The sequence below is a fragment of the Eretmochelys imbricata genome, chromosome 4, assembly GCF_965152235.1.
Source record: "Eretmochelys imbricata isolate rEreImb1 chromosome 4, rEreImb1.hap1, whole genome shotgun sequence".
Lineage (NCBI taxonomy): Eukaryota > Metazoa > Chordata > Testudines > Cheloniidae > Eretmochelys > Eretmochelys imbricata.
In genome coordinates, this window is record NC_135575.1 from 90368195 (window position 1) to 90381205 (window position 13011).

At 39.4% G+C, this 13011-nt stretch overlaps 1 protein-coding gene across 2 annotated transcripts in view; it reads left to right on the forward strand.

The window, feature by feature from the left end:
• The window catches only part of SGCZ (sarcoglycan zeta), a 365961-nt gene that overhangs the window by 150539 nt on the left and 202411 nt on the right, over positions 1 to 13011 (forward strand). For both annotated transcript variants that reach the window (XM_077815587.1, XM_077815586.1), the window contains exon 2: positions 6088 to 6189. In XM_077815587.1, the coding sequence (XP_077671713.1) occupies positions 6088 to 6189 (102 nt within the window). The remainder of the gene's footprint in view (positions 1 to 6087; positions 6190 to 13011) is intronic.

Here is a 13011-nt window from a genome sequence, read left to right on the forward strand (position 1 = left end):
AATTATTTGGCGAGGGAGAGAAGAGGAATAGCTCAAACAAAATAACTTACAGCCCTTATTCCACAAGGGTGCAAATAAATTTGAGAGATCCATTCTTTTCTTGGAGTTCCTTTATTCATTCTGTACTGAATCTCATTTTTTTTCTTCACGTCTTTGTGGGCCCTTTTGTTCTCTATGCATATTAGAATAATTTGTTTTTTTTTTTGCCCTATAGCAATTGTAGTTTAAAACAAATGCTTGAACTATTAATGTTCAGAGAGACCTTAAGCGCGTTAGCTCTCTTGGGCTAAGAACACACCGGAGTCAAGGGCAAACTGCTAAAATGTTTTAGCATTACTGTGGTATAGTAAAACAAAATTCATGTCTTTAAAAGCAAAAAAGAAAGCAGATGTAAAAAGTAACATGAAGCACTACCAAGGTATGAAATGACACATACAGCACTTCATATTTCTATAGTCTTTAATACTGAAGCCTTATAACCTTGAACTTTAGAGCATGCAACTTCAGATGTGCAATGGATGTTGAACCCCATAATACCATTTTGTACAACTTTTAATGCAGGACCTTGCTTTAATGTTAATTTCTCCATTAACATTTTACTCAGTTTCTTTGGGTGGGGAGCACAGTTCATAGCCTGAGTTTGTAGATGTGTGACATTCTTCAATATATAAATGGGTCATAGAAGGCAATATGCAATGCTAAAATTTATCCTGACATTCAGTAGAAGCATGGACATAGGGTGGAAGTTGGTACAAGACAAAGGTCTTGAGCAATGAAATACTGGGGAAAAATTAATATTTTGTTCTGCATCGCCTAGTGCAAGCCAGTATAAAGATTAGGAAAGCTGGCCATGAACGAGAGATAATAGAGAATATCTGATATAGACTATATGCGATCATTCTCCTAGGGCTTGTCTCCACTTACCGAGGGATCGGCGTGCTGTGCCAATTGCTCTCCCATTGACTCCAATACTCCACCTAAATGAGAAGCATAAGGTAAGTCGATGGGAGAGTTTCTCCTGTCGACCCAGTGCAGTGTAGACACCTCACTAAGTCGACCTAAGGTACGGTGACTCCAGCTACGTTACTACGTTGCGTAACTTAGGTCAACTTAGCTCTGTAGTGTAGACCTGCTCTTAGTAAATTTTGTCTGTGGATGTTAACTGAACTCTTATCCCTGAATGTTTGTGTTATGAATTCAATTTAGGCATTTGGCTTGTATGTCTGTTAAAGGAACAACATAAATCTTAAATTTAGTCAACTAGAGTTAAGTTAGTTTCAGGTACAACACCTACCGTTGAGTTCCCCGGGTCTTGTATGTAGGATTTGCACTTTTTCTTATTTATTAAAATGTTTACTGTGATCTGAAGATATTTTTTCCCAGTTTGGCCACCAAACTGAAAAATCAGTTATTTGCTCAGCTCTGATTGTAGTAACTGTTTGTTATAAGGGCCATGGTATTGGGGTAGGAACTGTGGTGTGGGAGATTGGCTGAGCTCAGATTGAGCACTCCCCAAATCACAGCCCATATTTTGCTCATATGGAAAGGGAAGCTTTGAGGAGTGTCAGTTGGGGGCCAAATCACAGTGGATATAGGGAAAGTAATTAAAGTCTCTCTCTTTCCATTGATGGCCAGGCAGCAAATAAATAGAATCATGTTGGATAGATAAGTTTTCACAACGGGTATAATATAATTATGACCTTTTGTTAAACTAGAACCAACTGTGCGGTATTTTAAATTTCCTCATTAGTGGCTTTGTGGTCAATGTTTTTCTTTTTGGTGGAATCATACCAGAAGTCCAGTGGGTCATTTACTTTTTAATTTCAAGTGTTAAAACTATTAAATAATTAATGAAATTACCTAAATAAAGAGGCAGTTCTCTGGCTGACTGCCTCTATATGACTCTTATTGGATGATCTTCTACCTGTAGCAGTCACTTCTAAATCCCAGATAAGATTACATGGTTTACATTCCCCTAAAAACTTTTGAATAGCAAGCTGGGGGAGAAAGAGGAGAATTAGTGTTCTTTGGAATCCTTGTAGAAACGAAGATATGTGGTTTGTTTCTGGAAAATACAAAGGCCCCAAAAGCCCACAGCCACAGCTGAGGATACCACAGCTCAGATCAGCAGGCAAGAAAGGTCACCTTTACACTCCTCTGTTCCTGGGCCAGCTCTGCAACACACCAATCCTTCAGGATAATTTAAAGCAACCTGAATGCTGCTTGATCTTGCACAAGGGATTGTGAATGGCTCTAATAGGTCAATATGTAGCTGTGGAACAGCAGGGCTCAGGGTTGCCTTAGAAATGGTTTCTACACCAGCCATAAAGAGAGTATGACACTCTACACCCCAGGGGAGAATTCCGTAACCGTCGTGTTCAACATTTGTATACAGTTGTAATATGGAATACAAAGCATGCCTTGTAAAGTATCATAGGAAAGGTTATGATCTGTTGAAACCCACTGTTTCATCTAAATATGTATATCATTAATGCATATGAAGTTATGAGAATTGTGTTGTGTGACTGTCACTAAAATATGCTGTGGGTTTGGGAAGCACCCAGATACTAGCTCCCCAAAGACAATAACCAGGGGGATAACCAGTGCCCAGGCAGGTGTTGAACAACCATCAACAGCCATTGTCCAGCAAGGGAGCTACAATTCAATGACTCACTTGCACAAGGCTATACCCAGGGCAAGTGCTCAACCTTGCCTGGTTACTTAGCAATGTCCACCAGACATGCCTGGACTTATGTTCTCTAAGCACATGGACTAAGTGTATAAAACAGAACACAGTGGACCCATCCTTCATCCTTTCTTCTTCCCCACCAATGCTGAAGGCAACGAGAACACTGGAGCTGAAGAGACTGGTCCCTGGGCAAGAGAAAAAAGCTTACCTATGAAAGACTGTAATCAACCTGCAATATCCAGTGGGGTGAGAAAAACTGCTTAATCTAGATGTTGCCCAGTCTAATAGGGCTGAGAATTTAGACTGTGTGCTTATTTTATTTTCATAACCACTCTTTTTGCCTATCACTTGTAATCACTTAAAATCTATCTTTTTAATCAATAAATTTATTCTAGTGTTTATCCTTACCAGTGAGTTTGACTGAAGTGCTTGGTAAATCTGCTCAGGTTACAAAGGGTGGTGTATATCCACTTTCCATTAATGAAATGGTGAACCAATTAATAAACTTGCATTGCTAAAGAAAGGGTCTTGAGCAGCGCAAGATGGCATATTCCTAGGGTACAAGGCTGAGAACTAGGGGTATTTTGCTTGTTCCTTTATCTGTGTGATTCATGAGTGGCTCTGGGAGCATTCATGCAAAATGTACAGTAAGGGTTCATATTCAAGTGGAATCTGGGTATTAAGTCTTGGGCTTGAGGAGCAAAACCCGCAGGCTCAGTCTACAGAAGCTGCTGTGTAGCATGCCTTCAGCCACTGCTATCTGATATATGGGAAGTGGTTGATGTGCTCACATGGGATTTTTAGCTTATTTGGGTTGCTGTTGTGTGTTGCCTCACTGATTATGCCCCAACATTCTATATACTCATTCTGTGTCCTGCTGTGGGGAGCCCTGCAGAGTATTGGCACCTGCCAAGCCTGGGGCACCTTTCTGTGTCACGTTGTGATCAGTTGGGGACACTTGTGCCATGCATATTTTTTTTTTTGTTTCTATGGTCCTAGTAGGTCCTCAGAAGTGGACACAGGATCCGGGCTTTCTTGTATAATTACATATTTATGACAATATGTTTTTTATTTTATTCAAATAGGTACTGTGTGTTTATATTTCAAAATGTGTGCTAAAAAGCCTGATGGAAAACATGCAGAGTACGCTGATTCAGCAGCCATCTTTTGAAGCTTCCTGTCTCCATATTAGAGACTAATTATTACTTTCAGCCCAGTTCTGTTCCCGATGAAACCACTGGGAATTTTGCCATAACTAAGCAGGAGCAGGCTCTTTCAATTGTATTATCATTAACAAAATTGTGTTTAAACAACTTCTTTATTCTTCCGCCATTCTTTGATTGTACTCCAATCTTTAGTGTAAAAGAAAATAAAGGGGAAAATAAAGCACTCATGCTCAGAACTTTCAGGCCAATATTTATCCCAGCTAATATTTCACAACCCCAGTTCCTGAGCTACGTTTTAGTGAATGCTGCTTTTGCACAAACCACTGTACAGTGGCAACGCTGCTCTGTAGCTGCTTCTCCATCCTCTGAGCCTGGAGTAGCCTCCCTGCCTCTTGTTCCCCCACTGGAAAGATGCTAGTGGAGATGGATAATGCATTCTTATAAAATTAGAGCTGGTGAAGCTGTCCTCAATTCTCCAGTGAGTGGTAGCATGCAGGGATCGTCCCTTGCATGGGCTCCCCAGATCCTGACCTAGCCTTTGCTCAGTGGAATAGTATTAGTTTTGCTACAGGATTACAAAGAAGAAAGCAGGATTTGCCACAAACTCAGGTGTAAAATGCCTCTTTTCATATGAGATAGAATGTTAAATATAGATTCTTTGTAACCATCTTTGTTTTTACTCGAAACTGCTGTGTGTCTGGAATTTCCAGAAGGCTTCAAAAACCTTCATTCTCCTGCTCACCACAGACCTAGCAAAGACTTTGACTAGTGATTGTAAAAGTAATGACAGGTTTCAGAGTAACAGCCGTGTTAGTCTGTATTCGCAAAAAGAAAAGGAGTACTTGTGGCACCTTAGAGACTAACCAGTTTATTTGAGCATGAGCTTTCGTGAGCTCACTTTCATCACGAAAGCTCATGCTCAAATAAACTGGTTAGTCTCTAAGGTGCCACAAGTACTCCTTTTCTTTTTGTAAAAGTAATGTTTATCTTCAAGCTAGTGAACCTACTGGATGACTGTTACGTTTTTTTAAATATTTTTGCAGCTTTTGAAAAGTCGAATAAGTTGTTATCCACATGTGTATCAAGTGGAGTGCCCCAAGGGTCGGTCCTCGGGCTGGTTTTGTTCAATATCTTCATAAATGATCTGGAGGATGGTGCGGATTGCACCCTCAGCAAGTTTGTAGATGACACTAAATTGGGAGGAGAGGTAGATACGCTGGAGGGTAGGGATAGGATACAGAGGGCCCTAGACAAATTAGAGGATTGGGCCAAAAGAAATCTGATGAAGTTCAACAAGGACAAGTGCAGAGTCCTGCACTTAGGACGGAAGAATCCCATGCAGCGCTACAGACTAGGGACCGAATGGCTCGGCAGCAGTTCTGCAAAAAAGGACCTAGAGGTTACAATGGACGAGAAGCTGGATATGAGTCAACAGTGTGCCCTTGTTGCCAAGAAGGCCAGTGGCATTTTGGGATGTATGTGTAAGGGCATTGCCAGCAGATCGAGGGACGTGATCATTTCCGTCTATTCGACATTGGTGAGGCCTCATCTGGAGTACTGTGTCCAGGGTTGGGCCCCACACTACAAGAAGGATGTGGAAAAATTGGAAAAAGTCCAGCAGAGGGCAACAAAAATGATTAGGGGTCTGGAACACATGACTTATGAGGAGAGGCTGAGGGCACTGGGATTGTTTAGTCTGCGGAAGAGAAGAATGAGGGGGGATTTGATAGCTGCTTTCAACTACCTGAAAGGGGGTTCCAAAGAGGATGGCTCTAGACTGTTTTCAGTGGTAGCAGATGACAGAACAAGGAGTAATGGTCTCAAGTTGCAGTGGGGGAGGTTTAGGTTGGATATTAGGAAAAACTTTTTCACTAGGAGGGTGGTGAAACACTGGAATGTGTTACCTAGGGAGGTGGTGGAATCTCCTTCCTTAGATATTTTTAAGGTCAGGCTTGACAAAGCCCTGGCTGGGATGATTTAATTGGGGATCGGTCCTGCTTTGAGCAGGGGGTTGGACTAGATTACCTCCTGAGGTCCTTTCCAACCTTGATATTCTATGAAAAACTTGATCTCTCATGCACTTTTGTATATTCAGAGAGTCCCTTTCACTTTACTTCCCTCTTCCTTATTCTTTGCATTTAATGCTTCTAGACTTTGAGCTGAATGTTTATTTCTTCACAGTGGTTACTTCCAAAAGTGAAATAAATATATATATGTTGTTGTTGTTTGTAGGATGGAATGGGGAATCTGAGAGTCACCAAAAAAGGAATTCGACTTGAAGGCATATCTGAATTTCTACTTCCATTGTATGTGAAAGAAATACATTCCCGAAAGGTAGGAGCTTGATATCTTTTGGGTTTATTTACAGCTAATTCAAATTAATTTCTTCACCCTGAAAACGTAGAATAGGATTTCTGCACCCTCTAAACTGGCATTCAATGCAGGCTTGCTTTGAGAATACCTTAGGAGAAATCACTGTAGATCACAGAAAGGCTCATGAGTGCCAAAGATGAGCTTTAATCTAAGAAGTAGATATTCACTGTTTTCTAAAACTTTCTGTTCCTGTGCTATTACTTAAAAAGTGCCATCATCCCTCATCTATGTGGGAAAACAAAATATGCACATTAAACTTCAGGAGATGGAGCTCAGCACTGTGAATGGAACATTTGATTCTTCTAATTTGATGTGAACCCAGAAATACAAGTTCTGCAAAATGCAATGAAAAGAATGAATAGTTTCATATATACTCAAGTAGCTCCACCTGAGTACCTTCTAGCTTCAGCTAGTGTAATTTTTTTCATGGGGAACAGGGAATTTTATTAAAACTGGATAATGTACACTAGGATGGAGATTTTTCAAAGCAACCCATTTGTAATATTGCTAAAAATGTAATTGTTTTATCACTTAACAGCAGGCCATTATAGAAAAAATAGTTAAATCAAGACATTATATATTCAAAAGTGCAACGCAGCTCATTTCAACTGAGTCATGCTGGGTTGTAGCTCTCCTAGATATATTAAAAATAAAAAAATTTGCAGTACTTGAATTCTATTAAGTTCTCGCTGCTCTACAAATGCTATCAGAGAGGAATGTTAAAATGTGTTTTAGTCAATGAAGTACAGAGAATTTCAATATGCATATTGCAAATGTTGAAAGGAATGAAGAGCTATTAAAAATGTCTTTCTGCTATTAAATCTCCCTCAGAAAAGTCTTTGACCTCCACAGGCAGTAGAAACAATCATGTATGCTTGAAAATGTATCATGAGAACTACAGGCTACACGAAGCTTAAAATCTAAATTTATAAGTGGTACAGTACCTTGATATTTTTCCTTCATGATTATATTCTTAGTGTAGTAGAGGGAGCCTGAGAAATGGGGCCTGGTGCAAGAGTCCTGTTACGAGGCCTGAGACCTGAACTGGAGTAGTAGTCAGGCCCTGTAATATAAAGCAAAGCTAGCAAAAGTCAGGCAGTGAGCAGAAGTCAGAGCCTGCCTGCCTGCAAGCTCACAGCAACTGGCAAAAACAGGGCTGATACAGCAAAAATAGACCCATTCCTAAGATGTGTGTGGCACTCAGGCAAGCACATTCCAGAGGGTGATACCAGAACACCCCGATACCAAGTATGTTACAAACACACTCTCCAAAGATGATAGGAGGTCACACTGATTCTCCCCCTCCATCCCCAACCCTTAAAGATAAGGTCAGGATGTCAGTATGATTGATAGAGATGTTTTGATTGAACCCACTTATCAGCTAAAGGAGTGGTAACTAACTACATCAGAGGGACAATAGGCAACTTCTGGGTATCCATGTATGAAGAGAGGTCTCAGAGGGAGTGTCTTTGGCCGGCCCAGGGTGGAATGGAAAGTCCCGCCAACATCTGACAACACTTAGTTCTTAAAATAATCAATTGAAATGGACAATTAACTGCTCTGTCTCCTTTATCTGTAAGATAAAAAAACTGGTGAAGATTTAGAGTCGTGAGTGTTTGCCTGCCAACTGAAATATCATGTAACACTTTATGAATCTGTTTCAGAGTAACAGCCGTGTTAGTCTGTATTCGTAAAAAGAAAAGGAGTACTTGTGGCACCTTAGAGACTAACCAACTTATTTGAGCATAAGCTTTCGTGAGCTACAGCTCACTTCATCGGATGCATATTGTGGAAAGCGTAGAAGATCTTTTTATACACACAAAGTATGAAAAAATACCTCCCCCCCCCCACCCCACTCTCCTGCTGGTAATAGCTTATCTAAAGTGATCACTCTCCTTGCAATGTGGCCCAACTTGATTATCATACACATTGTAAGGAGAGTGATCACTTTAGATAAGCTATTACCAGCAGGAGAGTGGGGTGGGGGGAGGTATTTTTTCATGCTTTGTGTGTATAAAAAGATCTTCTACGTTTTCCACAGTATGCATCCGATGAAGTGAGCTGTAGCTCACGAAAGCTTATGCTCAAATAAGTTGGTTAGTCTCTAAGGTACCACAACTACTCCTTTTCTTTTTATGAATCTGTGTATATGTCAAAATAGTGATTGTGTTTTGATCACTTTATTAGATAGATAATCATCTTTGACTTTTTTCTATTCACAATCAGTTTGTTCCTTTAAGGCTTGCCTTTTGAAAAATATTCCTTATGAAAGGTTTGCTAAAAATAGGAAAAGGTAATTAATGTAACATCTATAAGCAAACCTTCAGTAACAAGGTAGCTGAATATATTTAGAAATGCAAATATCATCGCTTGGATTTAGATCACGATACAACCAAAAGATTAAGCTCACAAAAATGACCTCTATATATTTTATTAGCCATTTCTACAAGGAATAGACATTTAAGGTCACATTCTGCCCTCTAATACATGAACATGCAACTCTGGGTAGAATTTGTCCCCTCCAATAATTTTTTTTCAAAGTGTCATGCTATGGAAAGGCACAAAGTCCCTCTCAAAATAATCTTCCTAAAAGTCTCATGTGCATCTTTGCAACTCGATGATATTTGATACACTGACTTAGCTTTAGCTTTTTTTATCATTTCCAGAAGTAACAAAGTAAACCACTAATATTCTAAGGGTGATGCTGCGGCCTAAGGTAGGAAATAGAAGATTTGTTTTAAAGGCTGCAGAATACTTAATGAACATTTTGAAATAAAGCTAAAAAAATAAATTCAAGTATTCCTAAAAGTATCCATGTCCTAACCCAGCCAATAGAAACTTTACAAGTGCAGTGTTTATGGAAGTTTTGCAAATTCCCCAAACTCTGCAATCCTTGTAACTACACTGGGGGAAACACAGCTCCTTCCAAGTGGTCACAGAATGCCAGATGAAGTATGCCATGACTGTTCCTTCCCATGTGTGATTTGTGATTCTGTCCGTCCCAACTACTATGTATGATAATCAGGCTTATGGGAATTATGTTACTGTATTTACCCACCGAGACCTTGCTATTGCCAAGTGCTTAAGCAAGTGTGAGTTTGCTCACACAGATAGAATTGGGAAAGGTACAGAGAAGGGCAGTAAAACTTATTAGGATATGGAACAGCTTCCATATGAATAGAGATTAAAAGGACTCTGACTGGTCATCTTAGAAAAGAGACAGCATAAGAGAGGTCTATATAATTACGAATGGTGCGGAGAACATGAATATGGAAGTGTTATTTACTCCTTTGCATAATATGAGAAGCAGGGGTCACCCAATGAAATTTAATAGTCAACAAGTTTAAAACAACCATAAGGAAGTACTTCTCTACACAATGCACAGTCATCCCGTGGAACTTGTTGCTAGGGGATGTTGTGAAGGCCAAAAGTATAACTGGATCCAAAAAACATTTAGATAAGTCGATGGGGCATGACTCATATCCCTTGATGGACCTAAGAGGGTCAGGGACACAATCCCATATTCTGGGTATCCCTAAATCTCTGACTATTAGAAGCTGGGTTTGGACAATGTGATGGATCACTAAATAATTGCCTGTTCTGTTCATTTCCTCTGAAGCATCTAGCACTGACTACTGTCAGAAGATAGGAGAATGGGCTAGGTGGACCATTGAGCTGACCTAGTATGGCCATTCTTATGTGAAATAATCCAGTTGAAATCAATGGGAGGCATCTTGACTGCATTGAAGTCAAAGGGAGTTCTACCATTAATTTCAATGGGGCCAATGCTGCTGCTTACATAAGCAAAGTCCTATGGAAGATTGGTGTGCCAGGAAGACTAGATAGTCTCCCAGAGGACTACTGTGAGATGAAATAGTCAAAATATAAAATGGCTGATGCTTGGTTGGAGAAAGGTAGGCCTGGGAGTAAGTCCTCTGGAAAAAATAGAAAAAAGGGAAGAGGATAGCTGTAGCTGCATTGTTTGGCAAAGGTTTGGAGCACCCGTTCAGCCACAGAGCCTATATTCTGGACCAGTACTTACTTAACACTCCCTAACACTGAAACATAATGGAGACTGATTACAGTCCTAAGGCTGTAGTAAATATTGTGGGATGTAAAAATGTGGAGTGAGTGTGAGTGAGTGTGTGTAAGATACTTCTGGAGCTGTGCTAAAGCTGGAAATGCATGGTGGTTTTTTAGTTCTTCTACTAGCTGTTGAGAAATATTTGCATTATTTTGGGACCTTCCTACCAAGCTGACCTTTCCCCTAGATATGCAGAACCATCATGCTTGATTGTCTGGGCCACAGATATAGTAAATGCCACCATTTGAAAGTAATAAATTAGGATGTATTTTTTTGATGGCAGGAAGAGAGTGGAACACAATTTAAATCTGTTCAACTACATTGTATTAGGAGAGTGTTGGCCTTTTTGGGGAGTGGGATGGGGAAACAGAGACTGTGACTTCCATAACAATGGTGAACATGTGAATCTCATACACTAATTTTCTTTCTGGTATGCATAGATTTCTGACCTTTTTGCCAGCAAATGGTAATATACAGAGAAAATCAAATCACAGTTGTAGTAAACTTAGTAAAGTTAATAAAAAGGAAAACAATAAACACATTCTCACAGCGTCAAATTCCTAATGTTCTTTATAAAATAGACTTTATTTGTGTTATGTTGTAGGAAACAGTCTTGAAAATGTTCCCCAAACTTAAATTTATTAATATCTCCCATTATTGGCAATCGTTTCTGATACTTTAAAAGTAGAAGTAACTGTGATTTATAAACAATACTTGACATTCAGACTGAGATAATAGAGGTTCTGTTGTTATCACTTATTGTCTTTCCTTCCTTTTGATTAACTTTCTATTTAAATGAGACCAGAAATCTTATCTTGTATTTTCCAGATTTAATAATATCCAGCTCCTATAATAAACTAACATCAAATTCAGATAGCATCAGTGTGAACAGAATATTGTCTTAGGTGCTAAGTTACAGCACAAATGTAAGCAGCTGATTGGATACTCATTCCAGATCCCAGAGGGGAATTATTATTTAAACTATATATGTAAATTTCTCTGTTTCCACTTGAAATAGGCTTTGCACGTGCAAATGAAGAAAATACTTTAAGAATAGTTGTTGTGTTTTTCACCTTAGCCACCTTTTGAAAGGAACATACCTGAAATTCTGCACTTGTAAATTGTAAGGTTACTCACTTGCATCTTCCTTGTGATTTAATCCATAAGTGTCACAGCTTGCTTGGAAAAAAAAAAAAAAAGATGTGTATCTGTTATATTAAGAATACAAAACATTAAAATGTGAGAAGGAGAATAAAGCAGCAGAATGAGGTTTTTAACCCCCCCCGCCCTATTTTTTCTCCTTGGAGATAGTATAAACCCATGGTGAAATAATATTATTAATGTAAGTAATGTACATCAAGGAGTAAAAGATACAACTGAATCTGAGGACTTTACATGCTCTTTTTTTGTTGCTGATTTATTTTCCATACTACTAAAAATGGAACCCATAAAAGGTCTGATCTACAAATATCTTCTCTTTTATCAAGTTTGCTATTTTCCCATTAAAAGCAGGTAGGCAGTGAAATTAAGTTGGTTGTTAGTACTTGAGCTGAAACAATTGATAGATCAGAAAATATTTTCTCACAACTGCTATGTTTTCCCGGCACAGAAGAGGGAGGCTGTAGAGAGGTTACGTGGGGACTGCTGCACACACCTGGGGGCACTGTAAAGCAGTGTTTCACTGTTGCTCTCCATATCTAAGGCAAGGGAGAACTGAGCTCGGGAGAGGCCAGGGAACTTCCAGTGTTGGAATCATGTCTACTAATCCACTGACCAAAACCCACTGCAGATGATTTACTTTGGTTTTGTACAAATTCTAACTCCTCTACTCTATATCTTGTAATTACTTAATTTAGAAATATTTGTATAACAGGATTCTAGGATTGCCCCTCTGTGTGTCACTCTGAAGCCTAGAATGTCTGCTGAGTCAGCGTGACGTGATGGAAACTGCTACAAGGATATCTGAGAGTTCTTCTTCTTTAGAATATTACCAGATTCAGTCATCACTGGGATTCATGCTCTGTAACTGTTCATTTTTAAAGTTCCTGGTCATTTTTAGCTTTTTGTCATTTTAGGAGTTACACCCATATAACAAACGGATTTCCACCTAGTGAAAAATTAATATGAAAAGCAAATGCTAACCATTTTTTTTAAAAGCCCATTTGGAGATTTGAAATATTGATGCTAGGAATTTGGCTTTCTCAAATGTTTACCCTTAGCAAATAGTGTGGAATTAGTCTTCCTCAAGCGATGTCCTATTCTTCACCATGGTAAAGTAGTAGCACTAGTTAGTTATGCAAAGTTTTGCTTCCCAGAAATGTAAACAAAATATTCATATTTACTTTGGCTGTAGAAATTATATAACTGATAGGTGCAACTTGCCTAGGAGCCAGTGACTGATAGGTCTGGTGCTGTCCCCTCTGATGTACCCACTCCCTGATAGAATCAGTCTTAAAAACTCATTGTAGGAACCGTGTGAGTCACAGTTCAGGGCAACTGCACTGGTCTTCCTCCACTGTAGGCTCCCAGTTCCTCAGCTGTCATGTCTCTTGGGTGGAGACTTGTCTCTCTACCATCTGACAGGGGTTTTTCCAGGCTGCACAGATTTCTCGCTATACTGTGAAATTCCCAGCAAGCCAGACTGCCTGACTAGCATCTGTACTTTGAAGTTGAAGGCAATGACCAGATAATTGCCCAGA